This window comes from Phalangium opilio, unplaced genomic scaffold (assembly GCF_054372755.1).
Source record: "Phalangium opilio isolate 3A_F unplaced genomic scaffold, DU_Popi_V2 ptg000100l_1, whole genome shotgun sequence".
In the NCBI taxonomy this organism is placed as follows: domain Eukaryota; kingdom Metazoa; phylum Arthropoda; class Arachnida; order Opiliones; family Phalangiidae; genus Phalangium; species Phalangium opilio.
The window spans coordinates 2,764,818-2,786,063 of record NW_028324203.1 but is presented as its reverse complement, the minus strand read 5'-3'; the positions used below and the strand labels follow the sequence as shown (position 1 = coordinate 2,786,063).

The 21,246-nt window shown below is 38.2% G+C and overlaps 3 protein-coding genes across 3 annotated transcripts; 2 read left to right on the top strand and 1 right to left on the bottom strand.

Moving 5' to 3' along the window:
* Window positions 1-3,625: 3,625 nt before the first annotated feature.
* On the top strand, window positions 3,626-4,632 carry LOC149632450 (uncharacterized). Its single transcript, XM_089851121.1, has 2 exons — window positions 3,626-3,853; window positions 3,945-4,632. Exon 2 carries the CDS (start codon window positions 4,297-4,299, stop codon window positions 4,630-4,632), a length of 336 nt encoding a protein of 111 aa, XP_089707247.1. The 5' UTR covers window positions 3,626-3,853; window positions 3,945-4,296.
* Window positions 4,633-4,696: 64 nt separating this feature from the next.
* On the top strand, window positions 4,697-5,632 carry LOC149632449 (uncharacterized protein F54H12.2-like). Its single transcript, XM_089851120.1, has one exon. The coding sequence runs from the start codon at window positions 4,697-4,699 to the stop codon at window positions 5,630-5,632; it is 936 nt and encodes a 311-aa protein (XP_089707246.1).
* A 606-nt stretch (window positions 5,633-6,238) lies between these two features.
* Window positions 6,239-8,071, bottom strand: LOC149632448 (uncharacterized). The gene is made up of 5 exons (XM_089851119.1): window positions 7,930-8,071; window positions 7,536-7,853; window positions 6,963-7,475; window positions 6,750-6,893; window positions 6,239-6,558 (listed from the first exon to the last, which is right to left on the bottom strand). The coding sequence occupies exons 1-5, from the start codon at window positions 8,069-8,071 to the stop codon at window positions 6,239-6,241; spliced, it is 1,437 nt and encodes a 478-aa protein (XP_089707245.1).
* Window positions 8,072-21,246: the final 13,175 nt, after the last annotated feature.

Here is a 21,246-nt window from a genome sequence, read left to right as displayed (position 1 = left end):
AACATCTGGAAAACACAACCGTCCCCTTCGCCTTATGCCAGGTTGAGTACACTTGTCACAGCCAAAGTAGCCATTATGCCCCTTAACTTTACGAACAAATGCCCTTGCAGGAGTGTCGCAAATAAATCCGAAAATTTGAACAATTTTATCTTTCCCATCTATGAAAAGTCCTTCTTCTACCAAATACGAAGCTTCTGTCACAAATGAGGCCAAGTACTGATCAGAAGAATTTGGTTTGCTATATCCATGATACAATCCAATCACGAAGGGCTTAGAGTTTTCGAAAGACGCTATTGTACCCAATATAGGCCAAAAGCTGCTTGTGTTACTGGTTCCGATTGGTAAACCATCAATGTTGATTAAAATTTTTAATACTGGAACTTCTACAGCCGGATTAGTTTCACGACTAGCCGCAAATCTAATGCCTGCTTCAAGTCCGAAGTGAAAATAGTGTCCTGGGGTGATTTCTTCAAGTACAGAAGATCTAGGTGTTTGTAAGAGGGTTCGTGAGTCTTTTGGAAGTTCTTCGAAGCATTTGTGCGTTCTCATTATTTTCAATAGGCCATTAACTGCATTTTTAGAGATTCCATGGCACGTAACCCACCGAGCTAGACTAGCTGAAACATTTTGTACATCCGTTCCTTGAAGACTTTCCAAGTCAATTTTAGAATTAAAATCTACGTCAAAGTGGTTTTCATCTTCAGAGTTATTGCTAAACTCTGGTTCTGAAACGTTTATCTGTCTCTCGTTATCTACTATCCCTATATTTCCACCACCATCACTCTCATGTTCATCTCCCTCCCCCATAGCATCGACACTGTCAATAGGTTCTCCATCAGGCAAGTTACATTCTGATATATCGGATTGAATGCCATTAGTTGCCGAATTAATTAGTCTGAATCGTTGTCTAGAAGACAGTGAAGATAACGGCTTATATCGTCCTTTCGGCATTTTAATCCTGCTTAACACAAACACATATTGTCACCATAAACCTGAAGCCTTTCCATTGTATTTAAATGTTTAAAAATGTTAAAGGTCGCTTTAGATAGTCTTTGAAGACAGCTAAATTTTGACGAGTGGCTAAAAGTGCGCCATTTTTTAGAGAAGATATAAAGTAAAATAACAATGTGGAAAACGTTGACAATAGAAAGGCTTAATAACAATAATTGGGAAAAGTAGCATTATTTTGGGGTAAAAACAACCCAATTTAGTAATATTTGGAAAAGAGGGTAGTTTAATTTTATTATTACCTTGATATGCCTTTATAATAACAAAAACAGGCGCACATTTAGCCGCTCATAAATTATGCACTTAGCTTTAGGCTAAGGCCTAGTCCTACATATGTGATCAAATATCAAAATCGGTTAGCTTGTAAGCAGAATTAAAGTATTTATATAGGAAATTTAAATATCTAGGAATACATTTGAAATTAATAAAAACACTTTTGAAAATTTACTGAGCCTGAACCAGAATCAGCGGTAAAAATTGTTAAGCCTCGTGTATCTACACCATATCAATTTCGACTTAACCATATAAATAATAAGTATAAAATATTCACTTCTTACCTGAATTTTTAGATCCTCGAAGTGCAATTAAAGTTGAATAATTACGTATAATTAAAGTTGAGTAATTACGTATAATTAAAGTTGAATAAATACGTATAATTAAAGTTGGATAAATACGTATAATTAATGATGAATAAATAAATATGGCGTCGAACAATGAAAGCGGCAAAGCGCGGAGCCGTGGACTGGCGAACGTAAATTTTTCCCGGCGCGCGGTATGAAAGGCGCGTAGAGGCAGAGAGAGAGGGGCGATCTAATCAACCGATGAACTGAACACGTTGACAAACTTTCCGAGTTTCCGAAACAATTTGCTGGAAGCGCCTCGCCTCGCCTAGACCCGTGACGTCAAACCCGTTATCACGCGGTTCTTTTTTTGAGCCTTTACCCCACCTAGTTACTAATTCTTTTCGGTTTCACTTGATAATTTAAAATAATAACAAATTACATAATAATTTAAGTCAATAATAATATTGATTATAATTACACATAAATTCATAAATTCAATAGAAAATTAGTTTTTTAAATAATTTCATATTTAAACTGACATAGATGACCACTTGAAGGCGCGCACTTAAATCACGTAATTTAAATATCATATGGACCACTAATGTATATTATAATTTGGATGTTGGTATTTGCATGTTCATCGTATGTCTTCTGGACATGGTTAATGTGACGGGTTATTTGGATATTGGAGAGATATCCCTATAATGTTGATTTTGGATATATATTTCGTGTTTTTAATTTTTAATTTTTATCTATAAGTGTACGGTGAAATGATTTATATAAAAAATCCTGTACTACCATAAAAAGTGACTTTGTCATGTTGTAATATAGGATTTCAAAATAAACGCATTCATTCATTAATTCATAAACAGCCACTTCAATTAATAATATTAAAAAATATCCTTGGAATATCAAAATGAAACAGAGATTTAAAGCTACAAAACTACTAAAGGCATCGTATTTACGAAAAATATTTCCACATGTTCACTTTATATTATGGACAAAGGGAATATTAAGGTTCCGTAGGATTTCTTTACACATCAACTCAAGGCGAACTGCTAACGCGGCGCACTATTGTATCAACGGACGGACACACACAGACAAACACACACACACACAGACACGGCCGTTACAGAACCTCTCCTGGACTACGACACACGGAGAGGTAATAACAACGGACAGTCACACAGACACACACACACACAGACACACACACAGTACGGCCGTTACAGAACCTCTCCTGGACTACGTCACACGGAGAGGTAAAAAGTATTACGAAAACGTAAAAAACCTGACGGTACTAAAGAACTCCTCGTACGGTGGAGAGGGTATAGTTCCGAATTTGATTCCTGAGTGCAAGAAATCGACGTAAAATGAGTTTCTACATCACACTACCCTCTGACTCGTCAATTCAATATTTCAAAGGAAATACTATAAGCAAGTTCAGAACGTATCTACCAGAACCTATAATTCTAGAGGGATCTCACGAGGTTGCTCTGGCTGAAATAAGCTATCCTAGAACTTGGAATAATGTAAAAAGGGAATGCGCAGTTCGCATTTGGGATAATTCGTTCGTAGGTGTTGCTTCGGATAAAATGGATGAATTCCCAGAAGAGGGATCTGGTTTTGGTGAAAGTGGACAGACAATTAACGGAGTGAATGAAAACCGGGGTATATCGATAATTATACCTCCCGGATATTACGGTTCTGTAGAGGAATTACTCGAAATATTGTCAGCCGACGACGATGCTGGTGCTACTGAAAAAATAAAATCTAGGATTGAGTTTTCATACAACAAACCAAATCGACGGGTGATGGTTGAGTTAAAAGGGACGAACCAACTTTATATCCCAAGCGAAATTGCCATTATATTAGGGTTCACGAGGAATTCCAAAAATGACTTCACTGTGGTCGCCTCTATGACGGCCCCATTCAGTTGTGATATGGATGCTGGAATGCACTCCTTATTCGTATACTCTGATATAATTCAGTCTCGATCGGTAGGAGACTCTGACGTCCCTCTCTTAAGAATTATAAGTATCAACGGGAAAGATAGTGACACGGTGGAAAAAGAGTTTGCTAAACCCCATTACATGCCCATAGCGAAAAACAACTTCCAAACAATTGAAATAAACATTATGAGTGAAATGGGTAAACCGGTTAAGTTCGAACGTGGGAAAGTTCACGTCACTCTACATTTCAGGCCCAGAAGAACTTGGCACTTGTTATAAGAACTACGTTGAATTCAATCTCCGCCCCATTTATGACGTGATTGTCAAAGTGTAAGGATGTCTCCATATAATACGGGTCACGTTTCTGTTAAGGATTATGAGGACTATTATCTAAATCAAATTGGACATTGATCCATCCCAGTATATAGAGGTTTGGCCGTGCAACGTGGTTATGGCCTGGGGTCAATTATCTCCTCGGCGTTCAGATCGGCCATGCCATTACTTAAAAGGGGTGCCACGTTCCTAGGTCGAAAGTTTTTAAACACTGGCGCGAAAATTGCGACGGATTATACAAGCGGTGTACCCATTAAACAAGCATTGAGAACTAGGGGTAAAGAAGCGGGTAAGGAAACATTGAGAAGGGCCGCCGAAGAAGTGACCAAGCTAACTGGAAACGGACGTAAAAGGAAACGCAAAGTGTCACCCATCATCAGTTCTGTTCGAGCTAAGAAGAAGAGAAGGTCGTCATCTTTACACCCGGATATATTTTCATAATGTCGCTCGCACACCCAAACTCTATGAACAGCGTCAGCTCGGAACTAAATGTTTTTCACGTACCCTATACCCAAACTGGGATAGTAGGAAGTCAATGGGTGGAGTATAACTCTACCTCCAATGTGGATGAAAATCAGGCTATTATATTTCCCGTCACCGGGAACTCCGAGACATACATGGACTTGAAAAACACGCTCCTGCATTTACAAGTAAAAGTGGTTAAAGCTGATGGGTCTCTACCTAAAGCCGCTGTGTACGATGCGAATGGTGATATAACTACTCAGGCGGATAAAGTTGGACCCGAAAACCTATTACTCTCCAGTCTTTTTAAGTGAACTACACGTATCGTTGAATGATAGATCAGTTACATCATGTCCTCAACAATACGCATTCAAGAGCATGATTCAAACGCTATTGACACATGGTGGTCCAGCGAAAAAGAGTTTTTTGACCGGGGCACTATTCTACAAATATACGGCGGGACATTTTGACGACTTTTCCGAAAATGAAGGGTTTTTGAAACGGAGTGAATTCGCCCAAAATGGGGTTATAGACTTGATTGGCGTCGTACACGCCGATATATGTCAGCAAAATCGCTTTATCCCCAATCTGGTCGTAGTGAATTTTAAATTTATCAAAAGTCCCAACGAATTCTGCTTACATGCGGATGGAAATAAAGCGAAAGTTATATTTACCCACGCTTCGTTATTCATAAGAAGAGTTAAACTAACCCCCGAGATTATGATATACGCCAAAACCCTGGAATTGGCCACGATGAAATACCCCATAACACGTACGGAATGTAATACGTTTTCCATATCTCAAGGAAGTAAAATAGCAGTCAATGACAACTTATTTAGCGGTCAACAACCGAATAAAGTTGTAATTGGATTTGTAGACCAGAACGCGTTTTTGGGTGATTATAAAATGCCGCCTTTTAATTTTAAAAATGAAGCGGTGACTCAAATCACATTATCCGTTGATGGGGTTAGCGTACCCCATAAACCCTTAAACCCCAACTTTAAGGATAACCTATGTATGAGATCGTACGCCAATCTCTTTCTTCAAACCGGACAATGGAATATCGACGAGGGTAATTTCATTGACCGTGACAAGTTCGCCAATGGTAATGCTCTTTTCGTATTCGACTTGACCCCCGACCTGAATGGCAGTTCGACTGAAAGTTTCAACTTTATAAAGAACGGTAGTGTCCGATTGGAGTTAATATTTGGCGAAGCGCTACCGGCTACAATTGCCGTCGTTTACTATTCCGAATTCCAATCTTTGATTGAAATTGACAAAAACCGAGCCGTTTTATTCGATCAAAGCTCATAATGGACTCTCGACAACTTGAGAGAATATTAAGGCGCGATCCATACACTAGAAATTTGTTCCGGGGAATATTTTCGGCGGATAAACTACCACTAACTGTTAAAACATTTCCATCGCTGTACATTGTGAACACTGATACGTCTAAAGGGGGAGGAGAACATTGGACGGCTATATACATTTCGAGGAAAAAGAATACTGAATTCTTTGAAAGCTATGGAAATCCTCCGGATTTATTTAAATTTAACGATTTTGTAGAGCGAAACAGCCTAACTGTTACTTTTAATTCACGCCAACTACAGGGGGAATTAAGTCAAACTTGTGGTGGGTATTGTGTCTATTTCTCGTTGTATAGATGTAGGGGTGTTAAAATGTTTGATATAATAAAACGATTTACTAAAAATAAAAATGTTAATGATCGTATGATATCTGAATATATGTATAAGAATTACTCAATAAATTTGTCATAATTTTTCATTTTATTTTGTTTTAATATGCCCGTGCGCTAGTGTGGTAATGCCATCATTTAAAATATGACGCTTATCGTCGCAGGGATTGAGACAGAGTTTACTCTGCCTCACAGTTTTTAAAATGTGCTTAGCACTCACGATTCTAACCATTTCCGCGGTGGTCAGCTCGCGGTTGAAGAGACACTCGCGGTAGTGCGCGTTTCTTCACGACGCGCTTGCACACGCCCTTGCACGTCTTCTTTTCTCCTTTGGCCGACAGAATACTATACATTTTCGGTCTAAGCCCGCAAAATTCCTGGATCGGTGTCCCATCTAGTTCATCCTTGAATTTCCCTAGACGCTTTTTATTCACGTCACTGTGGAGAGGATGGTCATGTGGATACCCCGAGAAATCGTACTTGTCCGCTTGAGCGGCGAAGTCCGCGTACAGATCCCCCGTCTCAATGTGATAGGTGAGACTGTCTGTAATTTTACAAAAGGTTAGTACACGTAAGCCTTGCATATCGACCTAAAACATACCGGTATCGGTAAAGAGGAGTTTCGCCCTATCACCATACTCCTTTCTAATTACGTCGTAGTGAAATTGATACATCAGGAGTTTTGAGAGATCCAAGATGGCAAACCCAGTGTATATTGGACGGTTTAACACCAACTTCTTCTTGGTGGAATGAATTCCAACAAGATTGTTGAAAATTGTGAATTTCTCAAAGGCGGGGAACTGGCTTTTTTAACCGCCTTTTCGGGGGTGGTCACCAATTTGAAATCTTGGCGATTCCTAAGGTTCTCCATGGTTTTGCCTGGAAAAGAGAGAGAAAGGAAATATTATGAGAGAGCTTAAAATAATAGTGATTAATTTTACTACGTACCGAATACCGCGTTGTTCATGAGTTTAAAGAGATCCTTTTCAAAATCGTCCGTCGCCTTGGTTCTCTTCTCTGTGTTGAATTCAATGTAGGGTTTCAACCAAGCCCCTTGCTCAAATTTCAATATTCGGTGAATATTGGTTATTTTCAACCCTTTTGCTACGTAATATTTCAAATTACGATAGTGTACAACGTATCGTTCTTTTTTAAGGAAGTTGGGGACGAGTTTGGGTAATGACTCCTTGATGGGGATTTTAAGTGAAGTCATCTGTTCTTTGGAATATTCGGAGAGGTATTCCGGTTTTATCCTCATTGATTCCGGCGCAAGAGGATAGCAGTTGTGAGTATCGTGAAGGTTCTCAGGGTACTCTAGATCAACCTCGACAATAAATCCCTCCGGTGCAACGTCAGGACAGTCCAAAATCTCGCGTTCGGAGTTGTGGGCGGGTTCAATCCACCGAAATTGTTTCATCGGTAGGGCGTCACACATTACGGTCCCGTAGAGATTGTTACAATCTATTGTTAATATTCGTTAGTAAAACGTTGTACGAAATTATGTTTTCTTGAATTTCATACCTAGATAACATATATAGCTATCTGATTTCGTGTTGTCATACGTTTCTAGATATTTGTTGTTAGCCTCTGCAAATCGGTGGCTAATCATCGACACCCCTCCTCGAATCCCCTTTTCGATAAACAAGTGCATGTCCCCGTCTAGGAATAGGTCCAACGACACCTTTGTCATACACAAAGCAGCATTCCAGGCGAAACCGGGTAGTGTATAGGCGTGGGCTGGGTCTAGACGGTAATTTCTCACACACATTCGACGAAAATTCTGAAACACGTCCGCTAGGAGGAGTGTGTCCGACAACACGTACAAATCGTGGTAGCCACCTATTTGAGCGAGGGAGAAAAAAAAAATAAAATAAATTATCTAATCTATTACAATATGTGTATATGTGTGTATTACCCAAGTTTTTATTATTAAACGATTCCCACACATTCTGGGCATGGGTGTAATCATCGGCACTCAGCGGCTCGTCGGTTAAGTCGTTATGGAAGCATTCGATTGGTGGTAGCTGTGCCTCCCTAAAACGCTCTTCTGAATCCATGTATGTATATGGGTAAACACCCTTCCGTAGAAGTAATTTTACTTCCTCCGGTTTAAAAACCGATCTCAATAGAGGGAATTTTTGGGCTCCCCCCTTAGCTAAATTTGAAACTAGTGTTTCTAGTGACGCCGGAAGAAAACGGATGCTATCTATGAAGCGAAGATTACCAGCGAGAAAGAAATATACGTCTCGCTATTAGACGCAATACAATCTATTTTTGTATTTTTTATTGTTGCTATATGTTGCATGATGAGATGAGCATCATATCTGTGAAATATAAATGTTCGGTTAACATCTCTCTCAAACTATGAATTATTATTATTATTATTATTATTTATTTATTGTTTTTCGTAATAATAACCTGCTTAAATTGTGCATCACAACTGGGATGAATTTTGGTGCTTTTAATTTTAAATTACAACTCTGACAGGCGCTTCCCCTATACGCTCCAGTGTTTTGACCGACGTTTCCAAGAAAGGTTCTTCACATACGTAACAGCAACGAGAAGATTGAAACGCGGCCTCCTCCTCTTCCGTCAGTTGCATCGGTATATTTTCCTTCAATTTTCCAGTTATCATTTTTGATTCATGCATGAGCATTTTTAAAAATTTTATGCCACCGTCACGACCCCTATACGTCTTGTGCTTAACGAGATTTCCTTAAAAAAAAATAATTGGTTGTTAGATGAATATCATAGTGCTACACGGGTTTGAACTTACCAGTTGGACCAATAATGGTGTAGGAGAACCCACAAGCTACATGCAGCGCCAAAGTTGTGGTTGAAGATAGTCTGGTTTCTGGTAGACACGTTGCCACCTTTGTCAACAACGACTCGAAATCCGCAACTATTATGTATGGAACCTATAAGAGAAGCTATTATAGAGTTCTATCAAAACTATCATATTGTTAACAAATTACCATTTGATTCCATCCGAAATTTTTGAATTTCAGAATAGGCTCATCGTGTGGCATTATAACTCGCTGCGGGTCATGCACGTTACACTCACGCACGTGTTCTTCGTGGGTACGAATTGACGCGCTTCTTTTTAAACAATACCGACAGTAAAATGATTGATGAAAGTGCTTGGTGAAACCGCTAAGCAGTCGACTTAAGTGGCGAATTAATACGAAATGTTTTGATTGTCCGTTTGAGACTAGGAGGAGATCAATCTCCCTAGATTGGTGGACTTTATTTTCGTTTACATATTGCGGAAAATATCCTTTTTCATACGCGAAAATATTAACAGATAAATTGTTTTTCTCCTCGAATCGTTTTAATTTAAACGCGTCTAGTTCAAAGGGGAATTTAATGCCACATAAATCCAGTTCATTCTCGTACGGCCTATAATGTGTTACACGATTTGGCGTGATTAATGCCGGGTGAAGTTTGGCTAAAATCGACCATAGGAAGCACTTATTACCCCGGGGGTCTTCCGGGTTAACGTTCACTGTAGCCCGTTTATTCGCAATCACACGCGGCAATTCGAAGTAAGTACCTCCAACGAGGGGTAAATATTGGATGATATTAATTTGTAAATATATAATTCGATCCAACACCCAGCCGCTCCCCATAGCTTCGAAAGTGCTCATACTTTCGGCGATCTTATCCCGACTCGAGTTAATTTGCCCCGGAATAACTTCCTGTGTCATTGTTACATGCATAAATCCCCGGAAGAATGGTAAAGTTTCTGCCTCAGTGGCAGTATTTGCCAACTCCCGAGTGTACCGCGCTTGTACCACCAAGTACCATTTAATCCCCTTTTTCACGCTTAGTTTGTTTCTGAGGTAAGTTTCTAGTTTTTGCCGGTGTTTGTTTATGAACAAAACGGGGTCCGTCACACCTTCTGGGGCGGTAATTCTGGCCGAGAAAATCGCGTTATCGAGCGCGTTAATTTCCTCAATGTCCGGTTGTTGACTCCCGGGTTGTTCTACCGCGTTTTGTTCGGCCTCCCAATTGTCCATAAATTCATTTAACCCGACGTCATCTTGCGAGAGCAAAACATCACCATCTACGTCCTCCCTACCTCCCCCATCTAGATTGTGTCTATCCTCCCACATCTTTATAAACGCGTCAAGTCCTTCGATATCTTGGGTAGATAACGTCTCATCTGGCATTGGCGCATTTTCTACATATAAATTAGGAATTAATTCCTACACCAATTCAAATGTCGAGTTTTACGACTAGCGCAACTAAACCCCTGGTGGGTACCTACACCCTGTACATCAATTTGCGGCGGGTAAGGCACTTTACAGGGGAAATCAATAAACTAAATATTTACCATTTTCAACTCTGATTCGTTTTCTTTTCTCTGTAGTCGGTTCTCCCTTCTTCTTTACGGGAGAATTGGGAGGGGTGACGCGGTGAGACGGTCCAGGTTGCGGGGACGCTGGACGTGTATTATTTTCCACGACTTTATTTACGGCCGTTGATGGCGGGTTAAATTATCTTTCCGCGCATAACTCTTATTACAAACTGGACACGCAAAAGAAATATTACCGTGTTTGGTCCGCATATGACGACTAAGGTTCGGCTGGTTGGTGAAGACATCGGCACAAGTAGAGCAGGAGTACATCTTGAAATCGAATGTGACATAGCACCCATTTCCCTTCCCTTTTATACAATTTTTAGGCCTACGTATATATTGTTTCACCCTTTCCCGTGATTACCATTGGATAAAAATATTGTCAGCCTTAAACGGTGTCTTTTTACTTGGATTTTCCGGGGTTTACCCATCAACGTACATAAATCCAATTGCGCCTGGTTTAAGATGGTGTAATATGGAGGACCCAAAAAGAACCTTCTAGAAACAATGGAATGTTCTGGAATCAGAAAGAATATTCTAGATGGTCCGAGGTGATCGACACTTCATTGTACATCCGAATTCGACTTATATTGTAGGTATTGTAAAGTCAACAATGACGCTTTGATGTGAAGACTCCCTCGAGTCTAAGAAATTTACTCCTCCGATGGAAAACCCAAACGGTATCTTAAACTATAGTAGCAGGTACAATCGTACACGAGGGGTTTGCCGAGACGTCAAGTTGACATGTTAGGTTAAGACTCTCGTGTTTTCGCCTTCTAGATGGTTCGAAACGAGGGGTCGGATACGTACTAATTCTATGTACCATGTCCTTTAAGTTATCAGTACATTTTGAACTAGTAACTGACCACCCAGCATCGGGCTTGATTTCTTCGCGCTTTTTGGGTTTTTTGGGGGAATCCCGAATGAAACCAGTGATTCATGTGTGTGTATGGTTTCTATTCCTACAATTCATACTAACTGTTTGAAGTTCTATTCTTATTTGGTGAAAATCCGTGGAAGGGTTAGAGGATTTCATACTACACCAGGTCGTGGGTACAGGGGCAATTTTTTAAAATTTGGTCACAACGATTTTTTCTGTCCAAGACGCAAGTCGGTTCAAATATTTTTTTAAAAAACTTTGAAATTAAATTTAAAATAAAAAAAATGGTTCTGGGTCGCGTCCCTATGGGGGACATGTCTTGGGTCTACGCACCAGAAACTCCTCCACTAATAATTGAGGAAATGGAGGAAGAATTTATGTTGGATGAGGGAGCTGATGAGATAATGAACTTCATCGTCGAAAACGATAGTGATGATGACTCCGTAAACACTTTCCCAATCATCCATCGCGGGGATATGTAAGTGCATTTTTCCCCCATTATTGTTGTTTAGCATCAATACTTAAGATTGTTTTAATTTGATTAGCGCCGACCTTGGTGATTTTGATGAAGAAGTAGTTTTAAATATAAACTGTGACGGATACCGGTAAATACATCCATATTTATACACCCCACCATTTGTAGCGCTAATTGATTTCGTTTAGCATCATGGATACCGTACGGGTTTTATTACTCCCCAGCATGGCCACCCCCTCTATACGGAACCTTTTAATTACACTAGAGGATTTAATTGCGGGATATATACGCCCAAGGTGTGTATTGAAGATATAGATAATATATTGATTAATTATTACTAGTATTTCATTTATTTATTAATATATTTTTCTACCCCTCCGCTTAGTCCGACAAGGGATGCCAATGGGGCTTACCCCACCCCGGACGGGGGATCACCATCCCCTAACTGCGATGGATATGGGTATGACACATTATCAAATATTTAATTCTATTTACATCAATTACAATACGTATATTTTCACTAAAACAATTTTTTCCTCTTATTTACTATTATCAGCGTTCAAACCGCCATATTCACCTTAATGATGAGGAGGCGGGATGCCCGCAATAATGGGGGTGAGGACCACATGCTCGCCACCCAGCTCGACAGGGCGGTAATTGAGCATGTTGGGATAGCGGTCAATCGCAGTATACATGATAATTACGCAGTGTCATACCAAATTTAAAAAAAAAACTATGAATAAATAAAAGTAAATTAATTAAAAGTTACAATTTGAATTTCATTTTTATTCGTCTCCTAAATTTGTATTTACAATTTCTTTGTGGTTATAAATCCACTCGGAAAATAATATACATTTAGATAATGCACATAAATACTTCCTACTATTACGGACACTTTTATGATTAAACATGCATGTAATCATCGGTCCATCATCATCGATTTCGTTAGCTTTTGGGCATCCAACTCCATTCAAGTCTATAACTTCCCGATTAATAATGTTCAGCAAAAATAAACACCTTTCCTCTCCCTTACAAAATACACGGTCGTAGCCTTGTACTGCAGATCGGAGGCACTCCCCGAGTTTTTCGTAGGGCGTTACTCCATCATCCCATCCCAGACCATGTAGGTTGTTTAGAAGCCACCTGTTTTGTCGTACGGCATCATGCGTTAGTTCTTTTTCGGGGTAGGGCGCCATGAATGACCACGATCCAATTCTCGGGGTTTTCTCCACGCTGGTTACAGCCACCTCCTTCGCGATTCTTTCCCGTCCATCACTTGTAGCGCGCCCGTCAAGGAAATCAAAGTCAACGACCACAGATTTCTTAAGCCTTGGTGAGGGTAAAAAAATCTCCCATTAACACTGATATTTACGGTTCAAACTTTAACTCTAAAAAATAATAAGTACACAAAAACTATACTTACATTGTACTTGTTGGATGGTCCTTCCTTCCTCGTCGGACTTTAGAGAGATTGTGATGGTGGTTTAACTCAGGGTCCTGGCTATTTATACTATTTAATAAGATCATCATCCTAGCTTTGACTGTACATTAATGGTGTTTACGCCGTGGGTTTTTTCGGGAAGATTATTCTCGAACAGTCTACAACTTTGACTGTACATTTTACGTCATGACCTTAAACAACGTTAACCTGGGTTTTACGGGGCGAATTTTAATTTTTCTAGAATGATCTAGAATAATCGGTAGAGCTGGGGTTTTTACGGGGATTCTTTATTTTCCCCCAACGTCATCTGGAGTTTCATAGCCCCTTAACCATTTGATTAATACCGGGGAAATTAATGGTTCAAATTTTAATCTAATTAACATATTAAAATACTGTTTATTTCTTAAATCATAATTCACCCTATCTTCATATTCCAATGTATGTACTTCTACATCCGAGAATCGAACACGCTTCATTGACCTGTCAATCAAAAACACCCCTTGCAGGTGCGGGGATGAGAGGGGTGAGTCAATCAAAAAACGCCCACTTGCAGGTCTGAGAGAGGGGCGAGTCAATCAAAAAAGGCATACGTTTTCTCACCCGCCATCTTGCAATCCTCAATCCTCATATCCTCAATCCTCAATCCTCATATCCTCGATCCTCAATCCTCAATCCTCCCTGCCTTCCACTGTACCTGCACTGGGACCGGCATTTATCCACTACTCATATCCCTCTTTAACAATATCCAAATCCCCAAAGAAAATTTGATTTTTACCCCCACTACCATTGCTTGGCTGTAAGCAAAGCCAACGTTGATGCTTAAAAGCCATAGTTTTGGGCACGTCCTTAAAACACCTCCATTTTTACCTCTCCGTGTGACGTAGTCCAGGAGAGGTTCTTTAACGGCCGTATCTGTCTGTGTGTGTGTCTGTCTGTCCGTTGTTACACCCACGTGACCGCGTTCGCAGTTTGCGGAACGGAGCAAACGTGTTCGCCATTTCCGAACTGCTTTCACAGTCACGGAAATGGTTCCTCTACTTGAGTTCTCACACCACCATCTTCTGATCTTTGTCCATCCCACATGAACACCAGTCTGGTACTTGTCTGGCTTCCAACACCATCATCTTCTGTTCTTTGTCAATCCCACATTGACACCAGTCTGCACTTACACTGGCTTCTAACACCACCATCCACTGGTCTGCCGTCTATTCCACATAGACACCAATCTGTATCATTGGCTTCTACTCCATTATCATCGCTTGGTTTTAGGATATACGCGGCGATCAGCTAGGGTTACGAGAAACGTCTAGCCTCCCTAAGGTGGGATCGCCACCAAAGGTTTTCGCAATAGCCCCTTCCAAAAAGTTCGACCGCCTTGTGCATCTTGTTGTTTAAGTTCTTCGCGCATGCGCACTTGGAGCTAAAAAACGTCATATCTAGGTTGCGAACTAGGCTATGCGGGGAAACTACTTCCTGTTTGTAGGAAGAACTGAACTGACTCAGACTAAGAACATTTTTTCAAAACTTTTTGGAAGGGGCTATTGCGCTTTTTCCTTACTATTATAATGGAATCGAATCGTATATATACCCCAAAATTTGAAGAAAGCGGGCAAGAGGGGTACCCTTCACATTAAACGTCAATATTAGCAAAGTTTGAGATGATAATAGGTATAACTTTATTTTAAACGATTTAACTATTATTAATGTTAATTACTGAAGATTAAAATAATTAAAAATAATTATATTTATTTAAATATTAAAGATAAACCTCTCGTACAAAGAGAGATTATCACTGCCTCCTGTATCAACCAAGGCCCGTGCATGCGATATATTTCCTTCATTGCCTCCTATATCTACCAAGGCCCGTGCATGCGATATATTTCCTTGATTGCCTCCTGTATCTATCAAGACCCGTGCATTGTGATATATTTCATTCATTGCCTCCTATATATATAAAGGATGAGGGCAAAAGTGTTTTTATTGGATAATTTTGTTTATATAATCTTCTCGACACGGAGAGGTAATATTTTGGTTTTCCCAACTTGTTTAAGTTTAAAATAAGAATGTTTACTCTCCATCCGCATACACGAATGAAATCTCAAAGGGCCATATTTTATCATTTGATCAGGAAAATGTAACATATAGTGCATTTTTGGGATGATGTTGGAATCTGGATAAACATTTTTTTGAAAATTTTCATTGTGCTCCGATATTAAACATTGAAGTGTCATTGCGGTACTATCATTAGCTAGAGAAGAAAAGCAAATCTTTGTTATCTGAGTTAAAATTATAAATTTTCTCCAATGTGGATTTTGTTTCGGCACTAATTCTCCGATATACAGAGGCATAAGAAAAAGCAAGGTTTTCATAGCCGATGCGGTTTGCTTTAATTCTGCCTTCTTTAAATGTTTTTTCTCTATTAGAGATGGTTTCACGTCCATTTCATTTTTCTGATATGAGAATGATTGAATGGCATAATTAAGTTCATCGAGCGTAAATAGTTTCAATCCATAGATAAAATGGTCGAGCATTAGTTTCGTTTCATACTTAACTACTCCTTCTAGGAGTACGTGCATTGGGACATGTAAAAGGTCTTTAGTGACTTCAAAGTCTGGTATTCCAATAAATGGACTTTTTTTATTAATTCCCCACTGTTTTGACCAGTATACTCTAGTTTTTTTGGAGCAATTATCTAGTGACTCTAGCCTATCATGATGTTCTAAGTTATTTCGCAAAGGAAAATCTACTTGGGTGCATTGTCTTATATTAGGTCTAGTTATTTCGCAGGTTCTGCAAAACTTGAAAGCGCTACCAACACCTTCTTTATAGCCACCAATTTCTTGGGCCGCTAGGTTGTCTCCTAGCACATACGCTAATTTACCCTTTACTATCTTCTCAACTCCATTAACAACGCACATAATACCCAAATTAAATTCGCACATCTCTTTCAAAAAATCATGGAGCACACCATCCAGTCCAAATTCTTTAAGGTCTTTTTGTTTCCCAACAGCAAGTAGCTGTATGGAAGTTAATTTTGATCTTAAATGAGGAGGTAAATTAAGGATTTGCCAGTAAAAAACAGTAACTTTATGTTTCTTTGCATGAGCACCAATCGGATTAGCTATTTCCAAATCATCTAAGTATAATGTAATTAACAAGTTTATGATTTTAAGTTCAGGTCTACCGCTATTCTTATTAGGACACTTCCTTGTTATTTCTTCCCCACTAAATATATCTGACATCATGTCACTTTCCTGTTCTAGCGGAACATTGGATAGATATTCCTCAAGTTCTGGCATTTGCAGAGGATTTTTTAATGATTTAAGAAATGGAACATAATAAGAAAAAGCCTTTTTTACTTTTATTAGCATTAGCCATTGGTTAAGTGAGGCTGCTGCGATTGTAGTGTCCCACCAGTATACGTAAGGGAGGTACGTAATTCATTTCTGTCTTAAAAAACATTTCCCTCCTATATGCGGTTTCAAGCCCATCAAATAACGGTCTACCGTCTAAGTTAATGTTTTCTATAGTGTATGTTTTAATTAAATCAGCAGTAGTTGCCATGATATCATGAAACCGTGTTTTTCTTTAAGTTTTAGAGCATAATTTGCCTCTATAAACTTTTGTACCGGTACATCATCATTAGGTACAAACTCTTCAAATTGCTCAACATTATTCGGAATTCCCAAATCAATATTTTTATGTTTTCCGAACTAATGAGTACGATAAGAGTTATGGTTTTTGAACACTACCCCACATGCATTGCAACGGAAAGATATTTTTGCAGAATGTTTGTGACTGCGAAGAACGTGTCGTAGTAGCAGTTTATCATCCTGGGTGTAGTAGCTGCAGAATTGACAAATTAGAATTTGTGCCATCTCTACAATTTAGAAAGTGGCATTTGCCTAAACAAAAACATTTTTCGACGTTATTTTGTTATTGTTTATCAATGAGATTAACTTAGTTGGGGCCCAATCTTTAATACCTAGGCTCTAGCTTAATGGCATTAAAGACAGTTTTAATACTAGTACTGTATTTATTAACTGAACGGTATTATAATAAGGACTTAGCTCCGCCCCCTGACGCCAATCTGGTATTTCTTTTTTTTTATTTCTGAGTTTGAGGCTATTTCAGCCTGTCTTCCGATCCCCCTCTAGGTATCTTATCTAGCTAGAGCGAGGTTCAGTGACCTAGTACTGCCAAGTTTTCTAGGAGAGCGATAGCTCTCTTAGATAAGACTTCATACCGACTTTAATGTATAAGGATGGTTTTTTGATTGGTTATCACTTTTTTGTATCGTATTAACTGCTTTGAAAAATTTCCACAGAACTACAATTCGGGCCCTCAATATGTGGTTAAAATTTCAAAAAGATCCACTCATTAGTTTATTTTATAAAAAATAAAGTTGCTAAGGGTGGTTTTCATTTGCATAAAATGATTCAGCCCTTTTGGTGAAAAAGTTAAATTTTCCCATAGAAATAACATGGAGTTTTTTTCAAATTTAGCCATTTTGTGGCCACCCTTTTGAAATGAAATATTCGTTTGTTACGTTTGGGAACGGTTTTATATCAAAATTTAAACCTTTTTCTAGGACCATTTTTAAGGTTTTTGAGAAAAAATAATTTTAAGTATGTTAAATTTTAAATTTTAAAAACTACCCCAATCTGCGATATTTAGATGGATACAATGTTTTATTAGGAAATATCAGCGCGACCAATATTGGCCTTTTTTAACGTATAGTTGCCTCATAATAATCCGATTGTTTCTTCTTAATGCCTGTTGGTTGGAATGGCCTATCGATGGTGAGATAAGATGGCTTTAATATTGCCGTGACGTTAACGAGGCCACTGACGCCGTCAAAACACCCGGGTCGAAATAATCGCGGATATAGTCCAATTCATAGAACAAATAGCTAGCTTAATGGACATTTTAACTTTTCCCTGCTAATTAATCTGGATTACCAATAAAAGATGATTAAACTAGATTATCACTTAAAGATAATTAAACTAGACTCCCAATTAAAGATCAATAAACTAGATTACGAATTGAAGTAATTAAAGTAGTTTACCAATTAAACGTATTTAAAATAAATTACCAATTAGAGGTAATTAAACTAGACCTGCAATTAGAGGTTATTAAACTAGATAACCAATTAGAGATAATTACACTAGATTACCAATTAAGGGTAATTAAACTAGATTACCGACACTGGTAATTAAGCTAGATTACCGACGACTGGTAATTAAGCTAGATTACCGACGACTGGTAATTAAGCTAGAATACCGACGACTGGTAATTAAGCTAGATTACCGACGACTGGTAATTAAGCTAGATTACCGACGACTGGTAATTTAGCCGGATTATCGACGGCTGGTAATTAAGCCGGATTACCGACGGCTGGTAATTAAGCCGGATTACCGACGGCTGGTAATTAAGCCGGATTACCGACGGCTGGTAATTAAGCCGGATTACCGACGGCTGGTAATTAAGAAGGAATACCGACGGCTGGTAATTAAGCCGGATTACCGACGGCTGGTAAATAAGAAGGAATACCACGACTGGTAATTAAGCCGGATTACCGACGACTGGTAATTAAGCCGGATTGCCGACGGCTGGTAATTAAGCTAGATTACCAATGGACGCGCAACGTCCTAAAACTTTTTCTCTCCTATATTTTCTAAACAATTTTTATTAATATGAAGACTGAAGTGACAGATATTAATAAAAACTGTCATTGTACACAAAGACCGGAAAGTGTAAAAGATAAGGCTACAATATTAACTGCCTGAAGTAACAGATATTCAAATTTTCACTTTTGAAGACATGATTATAAAACATCAATTATTTTAAAAAATTCTTATCTTACTTTTGTCACCAAAATTTAATTTTCCCAAAATATTTTTCAGCAATATTTACCCAAGTATTTTGTTCTCATTAGTAATTCATGAAAAAATGTCACCTAGAAGGGTTTAAGGGATACTAGCTTTTTACTTTCGACTAAGATTTGATTCTAGGAGTTTCAAATGCTTGGATATCTGAAAAGATTTCTCTTGAAGAGTTTAAATTCTCATATTTTAAAATTGGATATATTGAGAAGCGGAAAATAACATTGGCCTTTTCATTGTGATTTAGTTATTTGTGTCGAAAAGATCTGTAGATTGATTGTGATCTTTGAGAGCTATACAGCACTTTAATATTTAATACTTCGAAAGCTTTACAATTGAAGAATGCGTTTTGCTAAGTTTCATACGGTTTATATTTTATCAGCTCTCAACGATTATCTGGCTGAATTCACTACCTAATTGTAAATTTTTGAAAAAAAATAATATGTAAGCCCGTAGTATTTTTTAAATGACGCGCATGTTCCTAATTGTTGAAATACTTTACCGAAGTAATTTCGGTGAAAAAAAGTAAGATAAGAATTTTTTAAAATAATTGATGTTTTATAATCATGTCTTCAAAAGTGAAAATTTGAATATCTGTTACTTCAGGCAGTTAATATTGTAGCCTTATCTTTTACACTTTCCGGTCTTTGTGTACAATGACAGTTTTTATTAATCTATTACTGGCTTTACAACTTCATTTTCCCTCTAAAAGCCAGTATGTCTATTTTTGTACATTTAGAATAGAATGCTAATGGTTGTTGGGGAATCATGTGGAATTGAAGGAGTGAATATTAATAATAATATTAAGCAGTCAATTATCATTATTGAATTATATTATTATTATCCATACCATTTACACAAGGAGGCCTGGCTTTAGACTCACACAGTGAGTCAGGCCTCCTTGTGTAAACCCTGAAGCCTGGCCTCCCTGTGTAAAATCCTCCTAGTATGTAAACTATGTATGGACTAACAACTTTGCCGTAAATCTTTAATTTTCCCGCCTTTACAAGAGTACCTTCCACTTTAATAACCCTTACATCTTTGTGCTATTTAATCTTTTATGAAATTATAAATACACTATCCTACCTTTTTTGTTCAACTGCCTTCCATGCCCAAGATTTGAAGTTAAGAAAAATTACAAAAATATACACATTCAAAATATTGTAAGGAAATTTTTTTGAATATATTAAAAGCATTTGAAAATTAAAAACATTTTAAAATTGAAAGGTTTTTGATTTAAAAATATACATAGTTTCCACTTAAGGGGATTTTTGCCTTTCCCCCAGTGTTGCCAGACCGTTGATGAGTCAGAAGACTGAACAAAGATGGCTAAAAGTTCAGATTGAATCAGTATTCCGTACTTGACTAACCTGTTACACCAAAGGTCTGACAACACTGCACTGACTTTAAGCTAAGAGGGCGGGAAGGGGAGGGATTTTCTGTAGCCTCAACAGTGAAAACTATCTATTTTTAATAACGTTAAATACAAAAAAAAATAATTTTACCTATTCGTTAAAGTTTTCTAGCGTTGATAAGCTCTTTTTCAACAAAAAGTTATCTAACAATATCTTGAGTCCAGACTAAACTAAACCAGTTAGGCTTAGTTTTTGAATATCAGAAAAGCATTCAAATGATGCTATTTCATTTTAAAAAGTAACCTTTACTTATCTAGAATGCTACTAAACTTAATGGTTTATCATTAATAATTACTTACCAAAGTAGCAATAAATATCTTCCTTGGTCAATTAATATTCTTCTACACTCTTCACGTCGCCTGACCTCGTGTAAATGTAGGCAGGAATGACAGCCTTTCTTTAGGAGAATTTTTTCGCGAAAGAGTTACCTTGAACTTGACACTGCCTCTCTTCCAACTTGACGTACAGAAACTTTGCAAAACGCTTAATTTTCAAAATAGCGACAAATTATCTTGGCACCGCGCGACTACAATGGGTTTTCCCTCCTTGAGAGGAAAAGCGCGCGAACCTTTTTTTTCCTACTGCCCACTAGAAGCGCGCGAACCTTAATTCGTTCACCCGTTCTTAGGAATTGGAGTGGGGGGGGGGTTGCAGACCAGCATGGGGGACCGCAACAAAGACGACGGAACAGAGATGGAAAAACTTTTTTTTAATATATATCTCTTCGGCCAATTTTTTGTATGCCACGTGTCAAAATAGATTTTCGAAGAAAAAAA

Bases quoted from the DNA above. Each gene is read 5' to 3' on its own strand.
- LOC149632450 (XM_089851121.1), top strand. From the start codon at position 4,297: ATGTCGCTCGCACACCCAAACTCTATGAACAGCGTCAGCTCGGAACTA.
- LOC149632449 (XM_089851120.1), top strand. From the start codon at position 4,697: ATGATTCAAACGCTATTGACACATGGTGGTCCAGCGAAAAAGAGTTTT.
- LOC149632448 (XM_089851119.1), bottom strand. From the start codon at position 8,071: ATGGATTCAGAAGAGCGTTTTAGGGAGGCACAGCTACCACCAATCGAA. The intron at 7,854-7,929 runs GTAATACACACA...TCGCTCAAATAG, and splicing joins GTTTAATAATAAAAACTTGG to GTGGCTACCACGATTTGTAC. The intron at 6,559-6,749 runs GTTGGTGTTAAA...GTAAAATTACAG, and splicing joins ATTCATTCCACCAAGAAGAA to ACAGTCTCACCTATCACATT.